The 22,348-nt window shown below is 36.2% G+C and overlaps 2 protein-coding genes across 2 annotated transcripts; one reads left to right on the top strand and one right to left on the bottom strand.

Annotated features, from left to right (window-relative positions):
* Positions 1 to 2,657: 2,657 nt before the first annotated feature.
* Positions 2,658 to 5,603, bottom strand: LOC117302372 (riboflavin-binding protein-like). The gene is made up of 3 exons (XM_033786296.1): positions 5,510 to 5,603; positions 4,543 to 4,744; positions 2,658 to 3,740 (listed from the first exon to the last, which is right to left on the bottom strand). Exons 1-3 carry the CDS (start codon positions 5,601 to 5,603, stop codon positions 3,482 to 3,484), a joined length of 555 nt encoding a protein of 184 aa, XP_033642187.1. The 3' UTR covers positions 2,658 to 3,481.
* Positions 5,604 to 5,840: 237 nt separating this feature from the next.
* LOC117302375 (dol-P-Man:Man(5)GlcNAc(2)-PP-Dol alpha-1,3-mannosyltransferase-like) lies at positions 5,841 to 20,037 on the top strand. The gene is made up of 9 exons (XM_033786301.1): positions 5,841 to 6,052; positions 11,894 to 11,993; positions 12,620 to 12,767; positions 13,872 to 14,032; positions 16,043 to 16,163; positions 17,556 to 17,761; positions 18,217 to 18,290; positions 19,021 to 19,156; positions 19,630 to 20,037. Exons 1-9 carry the CDS (start codon positions 5,911 to 5,913, stop codon positions 19,793 to 19,795), a joined length of 1,254 nt encoding a protein of 417 aa, XP_033642192.1. The 5' UTR covers positions 5,841 to 5,910; the 3' UTR covers positions 19,796 to 20,037.
* Positions 20,038 to 22,348: the final 2,311 nt, after the last annotated feature.

Below are 22,348 nucleotides of genomic sequence, written 5' to 3' on the forward strand. Positions count from 1 at the left end.
AAAAACAACAATATTTGCCGCAGTTTATGCTTTTTCGCTGGATTCAAACATTTTGTAATTAAAAATATTGCTGGAAATCCTTTTTCATGCCGCTGTATGCTTTAGTTTGTTTTTTAGTTTCTTCATATTTTAAGTTATGCTCTGAAGGATTTTCTTGAAAACAGGGGCCAGTTTGATAGAGCTGCTTAAGCAAAAAATGCGGTTAAGCACGAAAATAGCTTGCTTGTTTTACACGTTACTGGCAAAAATGTTAGTCATCACTCTATTTGACGGTCGACCATGCAGCTAAAAAAGCATCTCCTTATTCATAATGGATGGAGGTTGCAATTCATCATTAATAAGGCCTTTTCGAACCAACGGCTTCGGCTTTGGATTCGGCTTCAGGTCTGTTCTCTCGTCCTAAGCCACACATGCGCAAAGCATGCGCAGTTTTGTACAAACAACCGCGGGGCCAAGCTAGCTTGAGCCGAATCTGGAGCCGGGGTGGATTCGAAAAAGGCTAGAGACCACGTGCATTGGCATGGCCGCCATGTTTGATATTAATATTATGGAAACGTGCACGCACTGGTGCTCGACTCCCAGCCAATAGTAGCTCTTCATTGAACGAGGTAACAGTTGTGTATTGGCTTCTTAAAAGCACTGGACACGTTTTGATAACGACCAGTATTCTTGTGTATGCATAAATTTTAAATAAAAAACATGTGAAAATTGAGGCTCGATTGGTCATCGAATTTGCAAGAGAACAACAAAAGAAAAAACACCGTTCCTTGTTGCATTACTTAGTGTACTTTCTTTCAGATGCCTAATAAAAGGCTTCACCTAGAGTATTTTATTATTTGAGTGAGAAATTACTTACGTTGCCTACGTTTTCAGCTAGAGGGAGCCGTTTCTCACAATGTTTATACTACCACAGCTCTCCATTGCTCGTTACCAACAATTATTTTGAGTAATTACAAGGGATGTTCTATATTATAGAGCGTTAATTGTTTTTTTTTCTTCTCCCGATGGATGGGTAAATTAATAAATTTACACCACACTCATGTGATTAGGGCTTAACAAAGAAAAACTAATTATACCTTTTGTTTTGTTACGCTCTCTTTTTTGCTTCATTGTATCACCTTGAAGGGATTGACCATACATTTATTTGCACACACAAAGTATGTTATCGCCAATGACCTTGATTACCAATTACTTTTGTTATGGTTTTCCCCTATTTTGATTCACGAGAGGGCGTTATGTACATTTTGTTAGCTATCGAGTGGTTAAAAGTTCATACTTCAACAAGTTTTACACGACGGAACCGATATGAGCTTTTAAAATATAATCTCACACCTCCATTGAGACATACGATTATTTGGCGGTGTGAATACACGAGACAATTGATTATTAATGTACAAAGAGAGTATGCTTTTTATATGGCCATGATTTGTAATAAACATCGAACATAAAAAAGAGATTTATAAATACTATGTCAAACATGGTCAAACACATTTTTTTTTAAAGTATCAATATTTCAGGGTTACTTTAAGCTTCGGAAACAAAAATTGAAACATACAGTTGAAAATCCACTCAAAGGTTATTCCACAATATGAATCGCCGAGCTTCATGTGACAAAACAACATTTTACTGGTAATTAAATGTTGTGATATTTATAATACCATTGATTTCAAAGTTTGAATTGAATGTGTACTCCTGTTCAACTTTACATGCACACATCTATTTCAAGCTTAGCATACCGTATATTTTTATTATCAAATGTTTTCATAACTTGTTCCTAACATTAAGGTTATTGTATGTCATTTGCATATTGCTTGCTACTTCCACAAAGCTAGTTTATAAAGTTTATTAATAATATTGCACAATTCTACAGGCATCACACACACACAAAAAATACAACAACAAAAAATCTACTTTTGTGTGAAGTTTGTATAATGCCCTTCTATAAAAAACAATGCCGTTATTTACTTCGAGATTCACCTGTCTACACATCCCTGATAGTTAACAGAGGCAATTTCCTCCTTGCCCCATCATTGTTCACATGGTGCCCCTTCCAATACAATACAATTTGACATTACCCTCATTGATATGAGGATTAAAGACACCGCACACTATTGGTAATTGTCAAAGACTAGCCTTCACAGTTGGTGTATCTCAACATACGCATGAAATAACAAACCTGTGAAAATTTGAGCTCAATCGGTCGTCGAAGTTGCGAGCTATTAATGAAAGAAAAAACACTATTGTCGCACCATGGTCACAATAAGTTGTGTGCTTCAAGATGCTTGATTTCGAGACCTCAAATTCTAAATCTGGGGTCTCAAATCTGGGGTCTCACATTGTTTTATACTATCAACCTCTCCCCATTACTCGTCACCAAGTAAGGTTTTATGCTAATAATTATTTTGAGTAATTACCAATAGTGTCCAATGCCTTTAAACAATGTAAAACTGACTTGCCCCTACAATACAGAAAGAGAGTAAAAAGGGCTAAATTTCATAAAACTGTTAAGCAGGAAATATTGCTTGGCAAAATATTTTTTTGCAAGAATTGAGTGAGGAGAGGATACCAGTCGGAGTAATGCTAACTGTATGGTATTTCGGCTGGTATTCTGCTAAGCAATATATTAGTTTGCTTAGCATGTTTGAATGCTTACATGCTTTAAAAAATTCGGCCCTGACATCTTTACATCACATCACACTCTACAATAATTTTAATTAATCACATTACTAATAAGTCACTTGCCCATTGTAAAAAGTCATCACAAACTGTATCAAAACTTCACCGATTACAACTAAATATTTTAATTTGTAGTTCAGTTTGGCTGAATTAAAACACAATAACTTAAGCAAATTTTTGATAAATATTTTCCTAAATATAAATACGTTGAACATATCTACACATTATTCAAACATACAAATAAATTACTGTTAGCTTTAACCCTGTTTTAGTGACAAGCTGTTAGTACAACATTTGAATACACTATGGATTTCTTAAAAATACTTTTTAAAATTGTTTACTCACACAAAATGTTAATGATACAAATATTGCAGTGTTTGTATAGTTATTAAAATACTAAAGAAAGGTTTCTGTTTCTAACTGACTGTTTATTACAAATTTGGAATTGGCCGAATAGATTTATTTTTAATTTTCTTTTGAATACTTGATAGACAAAACATTGCAATAACCCAACGTGCATTTTATACTTTTTTTTACAAAACAAAACTGGCAAGAAATAAAAAAAGTGGCTTCAATTAACTAAGAAATACTGAAATGAACGCTTATTTCCTTCAAATAAGTACTGTAAAGACATTGTGAAGCAGAGGGGTGTTCATGTTGGGTTCTACTATTTACCTTGAAAGAATAAGACAGGTTGATTGGAATTATGCCACCCCTATTTTTCGGTATGGATTAGGCCAACCTGTCAAGGAAGTTTTTTGAACTACAAATGATAAAATACTACAGTAAGTTTCTTGTCACAGATTTAAAAACTGACCAGTGCAATGGCCAGAAACAATGCAGATATGGTGACAAAATAGCCATGACGATTGATGGCAGCCGTATCAAAAGCAGTCGGGTCAAAGTTGAAGCATCTCTCTCTTCCTTGGACTACCTCAAAATTATTGGCCATACAGAAGTTTCGTCCTGATTCGTATTTCTCTCCGATCGAGGAACCTCCGAGTTGAGCGTCCTTACATTCTTCAAAGGTTTCATCACAGAACTCGGAGCAAATCACAACTTTTCTGGAGGGAAATGAACCAAAGTGATAAAAAGGTTTACTTGGTTTTAACCATGTAGGCTAAAGCACTGTACACCTACGGAGTGTTCTTGTACATTCCAGGTCATTTCTGGCAGGCAAGATACTACTGAACACTAGTCCCATGGGAAATGTTACATCATTTTTTTTTTTTTTAGTTGATCTTTCTATAAAGGGAATAATATTGAAGTCTCATATAAAAAATATAGCACATGTATCTACCAAACAAGGTACTTAAGGCGCCGAGTATATACAAATTTTCAGAAAGATAGGTTATTGAAGTAATGAAATTCTGAGACCCTATTATGAGTGCGTTTTGGCGACCCAACCAAAGCCCAACCGACTCAACAAGACGGTTACCGGTTGGTCTGAACATTATTGTCACCGCACTTTAACCAAACACGCAAAAACGCTCAACCGATGACCAGTGTTTCTTGTTGTAGTCGCCAAAACACACTCTAGGTAGCACCTGTCCTTGTAAGGGTTTACTCGACAAGCATAATCCAGTCTTTGGCCTTTCTTTGTGTCCTTGAGCAAGACACTTAACCATAAGCTTCTCCCCATCCGGGAGTAAATGGGTACCTGTGAGGGCAGAGTTGGTTCTTGTGATTGATTAGCTAAGTGCGCTACATATTTGTCGGCATAGGCTGTGTACTCCCCAGGTAGCTGAGATGGTTTAACGCCCAGTGGAGAGGGGTAATATCGTTGAATGGCCATGAGCACCACTGCGTGATGGACCTGAGCGCTAAATAAGAAGCCACTTTTATTATTATTTTATTAATACTTACGAGTCATACCAATCAATCTGATTAGGACTGCAGAAATAACACATCATGTAGTTGAGGCGAGAATGACATCTCTCTGTGTAGTCATAAATCTTGAACATACTCCCAAATACTGAGGAGACTTCTGTTCTCTTGCAGCATGACATATCACGATACCAAGTGCAGTTGGACAGGTTGTATTCTGGAGCTGCGTACCTGTAGTTACCTGGAATAGAATTAGAATAATATATTCAGCCAATCCGGTAAACAGTATTGTCCAAGGCCCACACTTGGTGTATCACAACTTATATATAAAATAACAAACCTGTGAAAATTTAGGCTCAATCGTAGCCCCACTTGTGTGGCCAAGGATCCTTGGCCACAAAAGTGGGGCTAGCTCAATCGGTCCTCAACCTGGGAAATTTTTTACTCTTTCGCTCGGGGATCTGGTAAGTTTTTTGTCCTTTTTCTTCAAATTATTTCCTCAATGGTGTTTTGAGTGATAGGATGGTAGGATTCATTTGGAGGATCAATTTCGTGTTCCTAGAATTTGTGTCATGATTTTCAGAAGTGGTAAAAATGGAGCAAATCTGCTGACTAGCTGTCGAAATTGTACGTTTTTAACCATTTCGCCCTGCACAGATTGCGGAAGCTTCGTAACCCTCCGGCCTATCGGCCGTCGGGAGGAGGGTTACGTTATCGCAACTATCATTTTGGAAAAGTTTCCGTATGGCGCCACCACTTTTTCATTCGAAATAAAATAATATAGTATCTAATTTACCTGATTGATATATCCCTTTTTGTAAAAATGAGTGAAAAAGTGGTGGCGCCATACGGAAAGTTATCCATCATTTTTATACAAACATATTATATGTATGTACATCTCATCTTCCCTTTCCCTTTTCAACGAATTAAACACGAAGAACATAATATTTTCCATAAAAACCTGTGCCTATATACAATCATGACATGTTTACAAAACTGTCCTTACCATAATATGTGCAGACTTGCCCCTCCACGTACGATACAAATAGAAGGAAAAACACGCACAATTTTGACAGCCACCGGCAATTTAACTCGGCCATTTTGTTTACCTCTTGAGGACAAAGGTCAGGGGTTATCAGCTGTTGCTGAAATTACGCTGGTTCCAAACGTAAGTGATAGTACTGACTATACTATTATGGAGCAAAGTACCAGCAAGACCGTGTACATTGGTTGGTTTTAATGAGCGCAAAGTAGGAATTCGCGCAAACTTGATGTTGCACACACAAGAACTATCAAATTGCGCGCAGGCAAATTTCAAACCTGCGTAGTGATTTCTACTGTAGGTGGTCTACGTCTAGTCTGTCAACACTTTATTCACGAAATTTGGTGGAGAATTTGTTTGGCGAAATGGCACGAGAAAGTTTGGTGCAAAGATGCAAGAATTTAGTGCATGGCATTCTGTTTGATCCCAGCTACCTTTGGATGACAGCCGGACTGCTGTGGCTGGCTGAAATAGTCGTAAATATCCTCGTTATACAGAATGTCAAATGTAAGTTACGTGTCGTTTGTGACTCCCCCCACAAATGATCACATTCATTCAGTGAATGGTCACAGAAGTTAGAACTTGCACACTTCCTAACTAATTCAGTTTCGACTCTCCTCACTCTGTCGTCAGTGTCTGTCAGTGTCAGTGTCTCTCTGGGCATTGATCTGAGTGTCAACTCGTAAAGCTGTGCTCAGATCATGGAGGTAGAATTTAGAAATATATTTCTACCTCCATGCTGAGGCTCACTCAGCAGATTCATCAGACAATAAGGTTTATCGTGATTTAGAACTGCAATGCGTTATGGGTAGGCGGATGGGGCATACTACCACGGTGTATGAATGTTGCCATGCACGACTTGCGCATGCATGACTTGCGCATGCATGGCCTATATAGACAGTACTTTGTGTGGGTTCAACAGCCCCCTCTCTTGATATTATTTGCCTGTGATAAACTTTATGACGTACTTTATTAAGGGACGCATTTGCTGGGATTTGTCTCCACCAATATATTTATCGTATTTAAGTTGCACACACAGGACAGCAAACATGACTGCATGATAGAACTATGACGTCATTACAGCAGTACGCCCACAAAGGTCACAGCACTGTCTCTCATGTCAGTGCGCATGCGCAACAGCTAACATCAAGGCTACAGGTCGGTACAAATTCTTATTTGTTCCCCTCCTGATTTTCTTAATAAATTGCATCTAAAAAAGGAGGACGCACATTAGCGTAATATTGTGCATGAAGTAATGTACTGAGGTAAGTGACAACTGATGAAAAAATCTAGGCATAAAATTGTTGGATTCTATTCAATTTTTGTTTAACTCTCTGAGGTGGCATGGGGTAGGGCCAAGAAGTGAAGGGAGTCCAGGGTTTGGCACTATTGATGGGGCTAGGTTTATCGCAATTACCGCCTGACTAATTTTGCTGAATGGCCGAAAGGCACTGTAGGATGGACTCACTTCACCGAACGAGAGGTCGCATGTCTTATTAGCAATCGGCCGTAAACACATGTACATGTACATGCACATTTGTGAGGTAGTATGCACCAAATACATACATGTACGTGTGTTTACGTCTGATTGATGATAAGACATCCGGCAATACGTTATTTGGGCTACACAGTCTACCGTAGCTCCCTCCACTTTGGTTCAAAATCTCAACTTTTGTGACTCTTTCGCTCTGGGCTCTGGTAAGTTTTTGTCCTTTTTTCAAAATATTTCCTCCGTTTTGTTTAAAGCATTATGAAAGGCGTCTTTAGACATTGAGGATCAAGTTTGTGTTCTTTTGTAAATAATTTCTAAATTTTTCTTTTCTCTACAGGTTTGTAAATAATTTATTGATTTTTTTTCTCTCCACAGGTTTGTAAATAACTTATTGACTTTTGTTTTCTCTACAGGTTTGTAAGTAACTTTCTGATTTTTGTTTTCTCTACAGGTTTGTAAATAACTTAATTATTTTTGTTTTCTCTACAGGTTTGTAAATAACTTTTTGATTTTTGTTTTCTCTACAGGTTTGTAAACAACTTGTTGGTTTTTGTTTTCTCTACAAGTTTGTCAATAACTTATTGGTTTTTGTTTTCTTTACAGGTTTGTAAATAACTTGTTTTAGTTTTCTCTACAGGTTTGTAAATAACTTATGGTTTTTGTTTTCTCTACAGGTTTGTAAATAACTTATTAATTTTGTTTTCTCTACAGGTTTGTAAATAACTTATTAATTTTTGTTTTCTCTACAGCTTTGTAAATAACTTATTGATTTTTGTACTCTCCACAGGTTTGTAAATAACTTGTTGGTTTTTGTTTTCTCTATAGGTTTGTAAATAAAGTATTGACTTTTGTTTTCTCTACAGGTTTGTAAATAACTTGTTAGTTTTGTTTTTTCTATAGGTTTGTAAATAACTGATTAACTTTTGTTTTCTCTACAGGTTTGTAAATAACTTGTAAATAACTTATTGACTTTTGTTTTCTCTACAGGTTTGTAAGTAACTTTCTGATTTTTGTTTTCTCTTCAGGGTTGTAAATAACTTATTAATTTTTGTTTTCTCTACAGGTTTGTAAATAACTTAATGATTTTTGTTTTTTCTACAGGTTTGTAAATAACTTGTTTTAGTTTTCTCTACAGGTTTGTAAATAACTTATGGTTTTTGTTTTCTCTACAGGTTTGTAAATTACTTTTTAATTTTGTTTTCTCTACAGGTTTGTAAATAATTTATGAATTTTTGTTTTCTCTACAGGTTTGTAAATAACTTATTAATTTTTGTTTTCTCTACAGGTTTATAAATAACTTATTAATTTTTGGTTTTTTTCTACAGGTTTGTAAATAACTTATTAATTTTGTTTTCTCTACAGGTTTGTAAATAACTTATTAATTTTTGTTTTCTCTACAGCTTTGTAAATAACTTATTGATTTTTGTACTCTCCACAGGTTTGTAAATAACTTGTTGGTTTTTGTTTTCTCTATAGGTTTGTAAATAAAGTATTGACTTTTGTTTTCTCTACAGGTTTGTAAATAACTTGTTAGTTTTGTTTTTTCTATAGGTTTGTAAATAACTGATTAACTTTTGTTTTCTCTACAGGTTTGTAAATAACTTGTAAATAACTTATTGACTTTTGTTTTCTCTACAGGTTTGTAAGTAACTTTCTGATTTTTGTTTTCTCTTCAGGGTTGTAAATAACTTATTAATTTTTGTTTTCTCTACAGGTTTGTAAATAACTTAATGATTTTTGTTTTTTCTACAGGTTTGTAAATAACTTATTGACTTTTGTTATCTCTACAGGTTTGTAAATAATTTATAAATTTTTCTTTTCTCTACAGGTTTGTAAATAGTTTTTTGATTTCTTTTCTCTTCACAGGTTTGTAAATAACTTACTGACTTTTATTTTCTCTACAGGTTTGTAAGTAACTTTCTGATTTTTGTTTTCTCTACAGGTTTGTAAATACCTTTTTAATTTTTGTTTTCTCTACAGGTTTGTAAATAACTTATTAATTTTTGTTTTCTCTACAGCTTTGTAAATAACTTATTAATTTTTGTTTCCTATACAGGTTTGTAAATAACCCATGATTTTTGTTTTCTCTACAGGTTTGTAAATAACGTATTGACTTTTGTTTTGTCTACAGGTTTGTAAATAACTTGTTAGTTTTTGTTTTTTCTATAGGTTTGTAAATAACTGATTGACATTTGTTTTCTCTACAGGTTTGTAAATAACTTGTAAATAAGTTATTGACTTTTGTTTTCTCTACAGGTTTGTAAGTAACTTTCTGATTTTTGTTTTCTCTTCACAGGTTTGTAAATAACTTACTGACTTTTATTTTCTCTACAGGTTTGTAAGTAACTTTCTGATTTTTGTTTTCTCTACAGGTTTGTAAATAACGTATTGACTTTTGTTTTCTCTACAGGTTTGTAAATAACTTGTTAATTTTTGTTTTTTTCTATAGGTTTGTAAATAACTGATTGACTTTTGTTTTCTCTACAGGTTTGTAAATAACTGGTAAATAACTTATTGACTTTTGTTTTCTCTACAGGTTTGTAAGTAACTTTCTGATTTTTTTTTCTCTTCAGGTTTGTAAATAACTTATTGACTTTTGTTTTCTCTACAGGTTTGTAAATAACTTGTTAATTTTTGTTTTTTTCTATAGGTTTGTAAATAACTGATTGACTTTTGTTTTCTCTACAGGTTTGTAAATAACTGGTAAATAACTTATTGACTTTTGTTTTCTCTACAGGTTTGTAAGTAACTTATTGACTTTTATTTTCTCTACAGGTTTGTAAGTAACTTTCTGATTTTTGTTTTCTCTTCAGGTTTGTAAATAACTTATTAAGTTTTGTTTTCTCTACAGGTTTATAAATAACTTATTAATTTTTGTTTCCTATACAGGTTTGTAAATAACCCATGATTTTTGTTTTCTCTACAGGTTTGTAAATAACGTATTGACTTTTGTTTTGTCTACAGGTTTGTAAATAACTTGTTAGTTTTTGTTTTTTCTATAGGTTTGTCAATAACTGATTGACATTTGTTTTCTCTACAGGTTTGTAAGTAACTTTCTGATTTTTGTTTTCTCTTCAGGTTTGTAAATAACTTATTATTTTTTGTTTTCTCTTAAGGTTTGTAAATAACTTATTGATTTTTGTTTTTTCTACAGGTTTGTAAATAACTTATTGACTTTTGTTATCTCTACAGGTTTGTAAATAATTTATTAATTTTTCTTTTCTCTACAGGTTTGTAAATAATTTTTTGATTTCTTTTCTCTTCACAGGTTTGTAAATAACTTATTGACTTTTATTTTCTTTACAGGTTTGTAAGTAACTTTCTGATTTTTGTTTTCTCTACAGGTTTGTAAATAACTTTTAAATTTTTGTTTTCTCTACAGGTTTGTAAATAACTTTCTGATTTTTGTTTTCTCTACAGGTTTGTAAATAACTTATTGATTTTTGTACTCTCCACAGGTTTGTAAATAACTTGTTGGTTTTTGTTTTCTCTATAGGTTTGTAAATAACTTATTGGTTTTTGTTTTCTATACAGGTTTGTAATAACTTATTGGTTTTTGTTTTCTCTACAGGTTTGTTAATAACTTTTTAATTTTTGTTTTCTTTACAGGGTTGTAAGTAACTTTCTGATTTTTGTTTTCTCTACAGGTTTGTAAATAATTTATTAATTTGTGTTTTCTCTACAGGTTTGTAAATAACTTATTGATTTTTTCTCCACAGGTTTGTAAATAATTTATTGATTTTTGGTTTCTCTACAGGTTTGTAAATAACTTATTTATTTTTGTTTTCTCTACAGGTTTGTAAATAACTTATTGATTTTTTCTCTTCACAAGTCTGTTAATAACTTTTTAATTTTGTATTCTTTACAGGTTTGTAAGTAACTTTCTGATTTTATGTTTTCTCTACAGGTTTGTAAATAACTTATTTATTTTTGTTTTCTCTACAGGTTTGTAAATAACTTATTGATTTTTTCTCTTCACAGGTTTGTAAATAATTTATTTATTTTTGTTTTCTCTACAGGTTTGTAAGTAACTTATTTATTTTTGTTTTCTCTACAGGTTTGTAAATAACTTATTCATTTTTGTTTTCTGTACAAGTTTGTAAATAACTTATTGATTTTTGTTTTCTCTACAGGTTTGTAAATAACTATTTTATGAACCAATTCTTTTTTTTTCTCTTCACAGGTTTGTAAATTACTTGTTAATTTTTTGGTAGTTTTTTTATCCCATTCCATTGTTCCCTCTTTACGAGTAGTTCTATATGAGATATTCTTTCCACTGAGGTTACAGACTGGTTTGTACTTGACACCCAAGTTTTTGAAGTGTTAGTATTATACATTTTGTGGGCTTTGTCCTCTGGATGTTATAACATTGTTAAAAGCAGTTAATAGTTGCATTTCAAAAAGAGGACATGGTAAAAAAAAACACTAGTCACAATCCAAAAGTTTCCTCTAACTAAAAAACTTGCGAAAGTTTAACTACATGTAACACACAACTCTTATACATGAGTCTACAGGATACTTATAAATGGTCAGCCGCTTGAATTTCTAGGTATACATGGCAAAACCATGGTCAATTGCATTACGGTCAGTCACATTATAGTGTTTCCAGTCAATTTAGCCACGCCTACATGGAGCCCAAGCTGAGTTCTTATTCTTAAACTTGACGATATAAGTTCACTAATATTTAAATTATTTTCGAAACCACAGGATGGTAATTGACCGAACCACTACTAGTCAAAACTAGTTGATTTGATTTGATTTTTGATTTTTGATTTTTGATTTTTGATATTTGATTTTTGATTTTGATTTTAGATTTTGGATTTTTGATTTTGTATTCGTTATTTTTGATTTTACAGATACAGAGATTGATTGGGTAGCATACATGGATGAAGTAGAAGGCGTTATCAATGGAACGTTTGACTACATGAAGCTCAAAGGAGAAACTGGTCCATTAGTGTAAGAAGAAATGGTCTCGTTGATTCTCAAAAACAATGACTCGCAGTATCAGTCACTGGACCGCCCAGCCATTAACCCACTAAGCCTCAAGCCCGGTTCATACCTCCTGTGAATGCGAGTGCAATTCAAATTTGATGTGAACTTGACGTCACAACTCTCCCCTTGCAGCGATATGCGTAAGTGAGTTGAGCAGAGTTGAACTGCTGCAAATTATTTGTTGCCAACTTGTGACGTCAACATTCGCTTCATATTCGCTTTTGCAGGAAGTATGAACCAGGCTTTAGCTTAGAACAAAGCACTTTGTAACTCGGGTTTTATGCATAGCGGGTCACAGCAAACGGTACCAGTTTATAGAATGATATATTCGTATCACTCATTCGGGCCTTGAACTTTGCTCTTGATGGGGCAGAGGCACTTCTAAGAGGAATTTATGTAAATTTATTGTGGAACTTTGCAAAGGATACCTACATGTGGGCATTTAAGCACATGGCACCCACCAATTGCTGTGGCTGCCATGGGTCATTTCAAGGCTTGCCCTTTATAATACGAGTCTTGTAACTAAATGATAGCTTTCAATAGTTTTGTCTAATAATTACTGTTTTATTGTTATTTTCTTTCCCTTGTAGTTATCCTGCAGGGTTTGTGTACATCTTTATGGGGTTGTACTACGTGACGGACAAAGGGCGGAATGTAAGACTAGCTCAGTTCATCTTTGCTGGTCTCTATTTGTTAACTCTTCCACTTGTCTTCAGAATCTACAACAGAACAAAAAGGGTAGGTTTACTCTGGTTAAAATTTTCAGTGATGTGCAAAATGTTGAGGTCTGTGTTTCATGGAGGTGTCATGGGTTCATTCAGTCAATGCGTAAAGATGGACCTCCAAACACATTGGTCTTCCATTGCTGTATGCAGCTCCTCCCGCTGCAGGCCAGAGTCCTGGCACAAGGTGTCCACATAGGTGAATTGTGGTCTTCCACGGGAACAGTGTCCCTGAGTAGGGGCCCATAGTTTCAGCCTGTTGTTCACTTCCAGCTCAGTACATGTATGTCTGAAATGTCTAAGGCAGTGACCTGCTAATCTCAGCCGTCTTGTCCCAAATTTATCTGTTTAATATAACAAACATTGTACAGCGTCAGAGGTTATGACCTTCATACCCCTGGCCCATTGCCTTTGTGTTTCTGAGGATTGCCTTGGTGCCCTTGGCCATTACCTTGGTGCTCCCAGCCATGGCGTATAATGCCCCTGGTCATTGCCTTGGTGCCCTGGTCATTGTGTCATATACCCCTGGCCATCACCTTGGTGGCCAAGGAAATTGCCTTGGTGCCCCTGGCCATTGCCTTGGTGCCCCTGGTCATTGCGTACATAACCCTGGCAATCACCTTGGAGGCCAAGGACATTGCCTTGGTGCCCCTGGTTATTGCCTTAATGCTCCGGCCATTTCCTTGGCGCTCTGGTCATTACCCCTGGCCATAAGTTGGTGGCCAAGGCAATTGCCTTGGTGCCCCTAGTCATTGCGTACATACCCCTGGCCGTCACCTTGGTGGCCAAGGCCATTCCCTTGGTGCCCCTGGTCATTGCCTTGGTGCCCTGGTCATTGTGTATAATGCCCACTGGTCATTGCCATGGTGCTCCTGGCCATTGCCTTGGCACCCTGGTCATTGTGTATAATGCCCCTGGTCATTGCCATGGTGCTCCTGGTCATTGCCATGGTGCTCCTGGTCATTGCCATGGTGCTCCTGGCCATTGCCTTGGTGCTCCTGGTCATTGTCATTGGTGCACTATATTGCATGGCCAAGACCCTGCCACCAATTGTCTCAGGTTTTTTTTTATTGTCGTTTACAACTACCTACTTTTTATTTTTCAATACCCTGTTGTGTAGGTTCCGCCGTACGTCTTATTCTTTATGTGCTGTGCGTCTTATCGTATCCACTCCATCTACATCTTACGGCTGTTCAATGATCCCGTGGCGATGCTTTTCCTTTATCTGGCAATAAATCTTTTTATGGATGGTAGATGGAACTGGGGCTGCTTTTGGTTCAGGTGAGGCAAATAGAATGGTTGGTTTAAATATAAGAAAGTAGCTTAAAAGCACTGGACACTTGGTAGTTACTCAAAATATTGTTGGCATAAAAACTGACATGGTAACGTGCAATTGAGAGCTGTTGATAGTATAAAACATTGTGAGAAACAACTCACTCTGAAGTAACATATAGTTTTGAGAATGAGGTAAATTCTCACTCAACAAAGTTGTGCAACAAGGGTGTCTTTTCTTTGATTATTTTCTAGCAGCTTCGATCACCAATTGAGCCAAATTTTTTGTTTTTTTGTTATTTTATGCATTTGTTGGGATACACCAAGTGGGAGTACTGGTCTTTGACAATTACCAATTGGGTCCAGGGGTCGATTTCACAAAGAGTTAGGACTAGTCCTAACCTAGGAGGAATTTAAAACGTATGGCAGTTAGGACGAGTTAAGTTAAGACTAGTCATAAATCTTTGTGAATCCCAACCCAGTGCCTTTAAAGGCAGTGGACACTATTGGTATTTACTCAAAATAATTATTTGCAGAAAACCTTACTTGGTAACAAATAATGGGGAGCTGTTGATAGTATAAACATTGTGAGAAACGGCTCCCTCTGAAGTAACGTAGTTTTCGAGAAAGAAGTAATTTCCCACGAATTTGATTTGAGTTTGAATTTGATTTGAATTTGATTGAGGTCTCGAAATCAAGCATCTGAAAGCACACAACTTCGTGTGACATGGGTGTTTTTCTTTCATTATTATCACGCAACTTCAACGACCAATCAAGCTCAGATACACCAAGTGAGAAGACAGGTCTTTGACAATTACCAATAGTGTCCAGTGTCTTTAAGCTTTCACATGTTTGTTATATTATGCATATGTTGAGATACACTGAGATACACCAAGTGAGAAGACAGGTCTTTGACAATTACCAATAGTGTCCAGTGTCTTTATCCATTTAGGGTCGGTATTAAAAAAACATGTTTCATGCCCATGCATGGTATCATTCGTGCTGCACTTTTTGGAGCTTGTTGACTTGACAAAGGAAATACAACAAAGGCTCATAATGAGCACCAGTATTTGTTGTGAAAATATGTGAGTTTGCTCTCATAGTAAGTCGCAGAACCGTGCTAGGCAAGAAATGAGTGGGGTACCAGTCACATCAATGGTAACTGTATGGTATTTTGGCTGGTAATTTATTTTTGCTAAGCAAAATTTGTTTGTGCTAAGCAATTTTGTGTGCTAACAGGCTTATGAAATTGGCCCAGGTCAATATCAGCAATGTGGCACGGATCAACTATCGGACAAATATAATGATAGGAAAGTGTGGTAATTGGTTACGGTGAGAAGCTTTTGAGGCATCAATGAATGTGTATCTGTGGGAGGATCTGAGTTATTTAAGTTGGGTAAAGGACTTTTCGGCACCCTGCACCAACCTGGGCCATTATTTCATAAAGCTTGTAAGCATAAAGACTTGTTAAGCATAGAAAAATCTTGCTTAAACCAGCCAAAATTTCATGAGGCTGACATTGTTGCGACTGGTTCCCTACTCACTTTTTGCTAAGCAATTTTTTATTTTTTTGTTTAAAGGCACTGGACACCTTAAGTAATTGTCAAAGACCAGTCTTGTCACTGTATCTTAACATATGCATAAAATAACAAACCTGTGAAAATTTGAACTCAATTGGTCGTCGAAATTGCGAGAGAATAATGGAAGAAAAAACAACCGTGTCGCACAAGTTGTGTGCTTTCATCAGATGCTTGAATTCGAGACCTCAGCTGAGGTCTCGAATTCAATTAAATATTTTAGTGAGAAATTACTTTTTTTCTCAAAAACTACATTACTTCGTTTCTCATAATGTTTTATACTATCAACAGCTCTTCATTGCTTGTTACCAAGAAGGTTTTTATGCTAACAATTATTTTGAGTAAATTACAAATAGTGTCCAGTGCCTTTAACAGCTTTATGAAATTGGGCCTTGTTACTTCGATAACTCTTTTTTTAATACCATTCATGTTTTTGTTTCAGTATTGCTGTGTCAGTGAAAATGAACATTCTGCTCTTCTCTCCTGCTTTACTCCTCTTGCTACTGACTGAGTTTGGTTTCTGGGCAACTATTCCAAGGCTACTCATTTGTGCAGTCATACAGGTACAAATCCCTTTGTGAAACACTTCAGCAAAATCTAAAGCTAATCAGCAACCTGTTGAGCTGTCGGTATTGTTTCAACATTCTGAATGATTGAGACTGCTGTTGCTGATGCTGCTGTTGCTGATGCTGCTGTTGCTGATGCTGCTGCTGCTACAGTTGTTGCTGCTGCTACTGCTTCTGTTGCTGTTGCTAATATTGCTGATGCTACAGTTGTTGCTGCTGCTACTACTACTGCTGCTGCTATTGCTACTACTACTGCTGTTGCTAATACTGCTGTTGCTAATACTGCTGTTGCTGTTAATACTGCTGCTGCTACTACAGTTGTCACTGCTGCTGCTACTACTACTGCTATTGTTAATACTGCTGCCATTGCTACTACTGCTGCCATTGCTACTACTGCTGCTGTTGCTGTTGCTAATTCTGCTGCTGCTGCTGTTGCTAACACTGCTGCTGCCGCAGTTGTTAATACTGCTGCTGCTGCTGTTGCCAATATTGCTGCTGCTACAGTTGTTGCTGTTGCTGCTGCTACTACTACTACTACTACTGCTGCTGCTGCTGTTGCCAATATTGCTGCTGCTACAGTTGTTGATGTTGCTGCTGCTACTACTACTACTGCTGCTGCTGTTGGTAATACTGCTGCTGCTCCTGTTGCTGCTGTGTATCTTGCTGCTGTTTCTGCTACAGTTGTTGCTGTTGCTGCTGCTACTACTACTACTGCTGCTGCTGTTGGTAATACTGCTGCTGCTCCTGTTGCTGCTGTGTATCTTGCTGCTGTTTCTGCTGCTACTGCTACTGCTACTGCTGCTGCTGCAGCTACTACTGTTGCTGCTGCTACTGCTGCAGCTGCTTAGGCTTCAAATCTGTTGGAGGGATGCCCTTGTTGTGCTTGACTTGGGTCCAGACCAATGGCTCATTCCAGAGCCAAAAGTTCTTTACATGGTTTAACTGCAACTTCTTGTTATCCGCATCATGCAAAGTTTCAACCATTTCTTTATTCTTTCTGTAAGAGAGAATAATCATCCCTAATCTGATTACCATAATATTAGTTATGATCTAAATGATTGAACCTTGAACCTTGTGTCCTTAAGCAAGACACTTACCATTGCTCCGTCCTTCGGATGGGATGTAAAACCGTTGGTCCCATGTGTTGTGTAACGCATGTAAAAGAACCCAGTACACTGCTATATGCGCCGTAGCACCTTATAAACCCTTATAAGGTGCTAAATAATTGGATCTCAGAATTCATCACTGTAATAACCTATCTTTCTGGAAGTTTGTATATAATCAGCACCTTGAGTACCTTGTTTGGTGGATGCGTGTGCTATATAAGAATTCAATATTATTGTTAATATTGAACCTCGAACCTTGAACCTTGAACCTTGATCTCAACAGGTTGTTGTTGCTGTCCCGTTCCTTCAAGTTAATCCATCTGGATACATTATCAGATCTTTTGACCTTGGCCGACAATTCTACTTCAAATGGACAGTCAACTGGAGATTTGTATCGGAAGAATTTTTCTTGAATCGATATTTCCAGTTGTCGCTGCTTGCTTTACACATCATTCTTATAGCTTTATTTGTCATACATCGCTGGAACAGGTACTTATATTTGATTTTGATTTTGCTCGTTTTAATTCTTGTCCAGTGGAAGGAATATTACAGAATTGGTTCTTGCTAACAAAGAAGTTGCTGGCAGTTTAAGCACTTTAAGTTATCCACCATATATACATAAACTGACAAACCTGTAGAAGTTTGAGATTGATCGGCCATTTTGGTCACTAGAAAATAGTCAAAAACCGATTACACGTATTTCACGACATTGATCCCCCCCCCAAAAAAAAAAGAGGAATAAAACACTCACCGAGCTATAAACTTCAAACATGATAGTTTCTTATCAAATATGACATTTCAGACAAAAATATTTCAAAGGGGTGTTTTCTACAATCATCATAAGACAGTGTAAGTTAGTGAAAATCTGGATCTCAGACAAGTTTTTTTCTTACCAATTTTGTAATGTTCCTTTAATCCATTCTTTCTTTATTCTTTTTCTTCAGGAGGCGAGGAGGTATTTTCGCCCTCTTACCAAAACCAAAAGAAGAGGAACGGACAATCGTCATAGGAGATAATTATATCCTTTGATACTTACTTATGGTTTGACAGAGAGGTTGCATTGCTTTTACAATCTTTGACGTTGAGACTTTGATCTGAAATTTATTTTTGTTGTGTCTGCCTGTTTTAAAAAAAAACCAAGGAAGTTACAATTCAATTCTAGTTTCAATTCTAGATGTGGGAGGAAAACCCACACAATCAGGTGGGGACTGAAAATCAGTGGGATTCGAACCAGGGTCCTAGAGGTGGAAGGTGAGGAAAGATAATACTACGCCAACCCAACTTTGGACTGAGTTGGATTTAATATGCCTTATAATTTAGATCCTAAATAGTTGCAGACCTTTCCATCACCATTGACTCTCACCCCTGCATAGAATAACTTGTTTTTATATAGCGCTTACACACAAGAAGGGCCTCTCAAGGCACTTCAAACATTATGACCCCTGGTCACTGGGCCATTTAATTAGTTTCTTAAACCGTCTCAGTTCCCTGGGGAGTATACAGCCTATGCTACAAATATGCACTACTATAAATCAGTCAAAGAACCATCACTGCCCTCACCCTGGATGGAGAGAAGCAATTATGGTTACATGTCTTGCTCAGGGACGCAAGTGTCACAACAGGAACACCAGAGCTTGAGTTTGGTGGTTTTATCCGCTCGGCTACAACACTCCAATCATTCATTCGACTGTAGCTTTGCTCTGTTTTAATTTCATTGTTTAACTATGATTTCCTTAACCCTTCAACACATATTGTTGGAAGTCTTTTTGCAGCTAACTTTATTGGCATGGCATTCAGTAGATCACTTCACTACCAATTCTACGTCTGGTATTTCCACACGTTACCTTACCTTCTCTGGACGACGAACTTGCCATCTGTCTTCAGGTAAGATAACCAACAAATTTGTATAAATTGTTCAGCCCCAGGAGTGTCATTGAGTGATGGACATGCGCCAGGATGAAGCCAGTATTGGTTTTTATTATTATTATTATTCCTTCTCACAATTTCACTCAGACAATTGTCGCATATTTTTGTAGTGGCGTGGTGCATACTATTTCTGGTTCAAACATAATCAACATTTTCACAAAATGACATTGGTATAGGAATTGGTGGTTTTTTTTTCCAAAATAGATAGGAGCTTCCAAAAGAATGTTTCACTGTCAAAACTATTATGCATCGTTTTTGTATCCCAGTTTTCGGTATAAATTTTTCTCACATATTGAGCACTGAACAACTACCAGATCTTTGATTTATGTATAAATAATTGATATTCCTTAGACTGTGTTAATATTACTCAAATTTTGTCCACAAATGTTTATATATTTATGTTTTTGTTCTTTATATTTTTTTCATGTTAGGATTTTGATTTTGGGCGTGATCGAGCTGTGTTGGAACACCTACCCATCTACATCTCTAAGCTCCGCCTCCCTCCATGTCTGCCACGCCCTTATTCTCCTAGCTCTGTGGTTTAAACGTCCAATCACCAAAGAAGATTTAGCTCAGGATAGTTGGAAAACAAAATAACTTTAACTGCCAGGTAAACAAACTGGTGCTCTAGGCTTTATTTGTTAAAAGTTGCATGGATTTCTAAAAAGATTTTAACAGTAATGAAAATCGACTATGAACAAGATTTGAGATTATTTTTCTTCCCACCTTTTTGGTCTGACTTACGAACTGTCCTTAGCTCGATGCCTCCTTTAAAGGGACACGTTGCCTTGGATCGGACGAGTTGGTCTATAGAATGTCGTTTGTAACCGTTTGTTATAAAATGCATATGGTTGTAAAGATGGTTTAATAGTAGAATACAATGATCCACACAAATTTGTCTCCAAACTGCACGGTTTTTCTTTTACTTTGCGAACTAACACCGTCGGCCATTTATGGGAGTCAATTTTTTGACTCCCATAAATGGCCGAGCGTGTTAGTCGACGAGGTAAAAGGAAAACCATGCAATTAGGAGGGATGTTTGTGTGGATCATTGTATTCTAGTTACAACATATTTCTACTCGTATGCATTTTATAACAACGGTTACAAATGCTTTTCAAGGACCAACTCGATCAATCAATTAATCAATCAACCGCAGAGACAGCAAGGGTACGTCCAACACATCAGGTCTATTCACCAACCATTAGTTGAAGGATTTGAAACTTTGCATGTTGGAAGTATATAACTAAGAGAGGTTTGCGGTAACACTATGTGAATATCTCTTTTTAAGTAGTGTTGGTTCTAAAAAGAATCGGTGGTTAACGACACACTGTTTTGATACATCTTTGTAATAACGCAATGTTTGGAGTCGGATTTCCTGTGTGTTACTGCACACGGCCCAATCTCATCAAGCCTGTAAGCACAAAAAACGTGCTAAGCACAGAAAAGTATTGCTTAACAGAAACAGGTTACCAGCTCAAATTACTTTATATTGTTGTGACTGGTGGCCCACTCAATTTTTGCTTAGCAAAGACATTTTTCAAGCAATTTTGGGGACTTAAGGAGCTTTATGAAGGCATTTTAATGTACATGTCACATATCTTTTGGGAAATATTTAATTCTCAAAATGGCAGACAATTGGGAGGTATTTGCCATGTGTGACCTCGGTGTAAGGGGTCAATAGCATTGTTTTAAAGGGTAACTCAAACCACCTACTTTTACAAGATTTCTAGTGCAAACTTATGCTAATATAAACTTTATAGTGAAATCAAGTGCTATTAAAAAACAGTAAACAAAGTTTTTCTTTTAACAAAAATCTTGTATAACCTTTCCACTAAACGAAGTACTATTTTACTTAAATAAAACACAGTCCATGTAATATCTTGTTTACTTCAATTTTTTTTTCTGTAATCAAGTGTATTAAATTTTGTGTCCCACGCATGGATGATCCAGAAATTTGTGTTATTATTAAAAAAGTATGTACAATGATTTTATTTGCAATTAAACTGGGTCCAATTCTGCGCTTATTATGATCACGATTATCTGTTTACTATGCAAGCACCTAATTTCTGCTCTCGCTGTGTAAGCGAAGAATGCCAGTGGAGTATGTAGGGGCACAAGCAAAACATTCCCTGCTAACCTGCGAGTGTGAAGTTCGCTTGGCGAAGGCGGGGAATTCCCTGCTTTTGTAAGCGCTGATTATTTGCTATGGTAAGCAGAGCCATGAAATTGCTCCCAAATACTAAGTTACATGTAGTAGTGTGGGATCCTGCAGTTTTTCAAGAGCAGTAAGCTCAGTATCTTGAGATTTGCGGGAAAGCCATTTTGGTATCATTGCGACAAACAAGCCAAATTTTCATAAAGTTGCTTAGCAATACAATTCTGCAAAAGCAATAAATTAGTGGGGTACCAGTGACAGCAGTAGTAAACGTACATTATTTTTGCTGGTAACCTATTTTTGCTAAGCAAGAGTTTTCTGTGCTTAGTAAGCTTTGTGCTTACATGCTTTTTGCAATCGGGCCCTGTAAGTCTAGTACTGTGTTGCTTTGTATGATCATTTAAAAAGATAATGCAAGCGAACAAATAATATTAAAAAAACTATTGTTTTTGTATAATTGTGGATGTTATTAATCTTTGTGCTAATTGATTAAAAAAATATATAGCAGTCTGACTTTGTACCACATAAAAAATCATACACATCTGTGTGACTTGGCTAAATAGAAACATCTCTTTTGGATCATGGTATAATGCAAAGGGCATTTTAATTGGCTTATTTTGTGCTTTTGAAAAATATAATAAAATAACCTGGAAATACACTTCGAGATCTACTGTTGTGTTTTGTAGAATAATTATATTTTAAATGAACACCCCACTTCTTCAATCTACCCTGGTATTCGTTATAAGATTGTGAGTTTGTTTTAGGCCAGATAAGTATAAAAACATGCTTATTGTCCCCGCCCACTTCCCTTTTAGAGGTAGGCTATTTTTTTCTTTTTATCTTTTTACAAAAAAAGGAAGCATTTTACCAGACTAAAATCTATTGCAGCATTTTTTTCCGGCCACTATCAAGGACTGGAATGCCTTGCCCTGTAGTGTTATTTCCAACAATTTACTCATAACATATCTTCAAATACACTCTCAATAACACTTCA

Source organism: Asterias rubens, chromosome 18 (genome assembly GCF_902459465.1).
Source record: "Asterias rubens chromosome 18, eAstRub1.3, whole genome shotgun sequence".
Classification (NCBI taxonomy): domain Eukaryota; kingdom Metazoa; phylum Echinodermata; class Asteroidea; order Forcipulatida; family Asteriidae; genus Asterias; species Asterias rubens.

Excerpts from the sequence above, each read along its gene's own strand:
- LOC117302372 (XM_033786296.1), bottom strand. The coding sequence starts at position 5,603 with ATGGCCGAGTTAAATTGCCGGTGGCTGTCAAAATTGTGCGTGTTTTTC. Across the intron at positions 4,745-5,509 it reads GCAAGTCTGCACATATTATG|GTAACTACAGGTACGCAGCT; the intron begins GTAAGGACAGTT and ends ATTCTATTCCAG. Across the intron at positions 3,741-4,542 it reads CAGATTGATTGGTATGACTC|AAAAGTTGTGATTTGCTCCG; the intron begins GTAAGTATTAAT and ends ATTTCCCTCCAG.
- LOC117302375 (XM_033786301.1), top strand. The coding sequence starts at position 5,911 with ATGGCACGAGAAAGTTTGGTGCAAAGATGCAAGAATTTAGTGCATGGC. Across the intron at positions 14,033-16,042 it reads TGGGGCTGCTTTTGGTTCAG|TATTGCTGTGTCAGTGAAAA; the intron begins GTGAGGCAAATA and ends TTTTTGTTTCAG. Across the intron at positions 16,164-17,555 it reads TCATTTGTGCAGTCATACAG|GTTGTTGTTGCTGTCCCGTT; the intron begins GTACAAATCCCT and ends TGATCTCAACAG.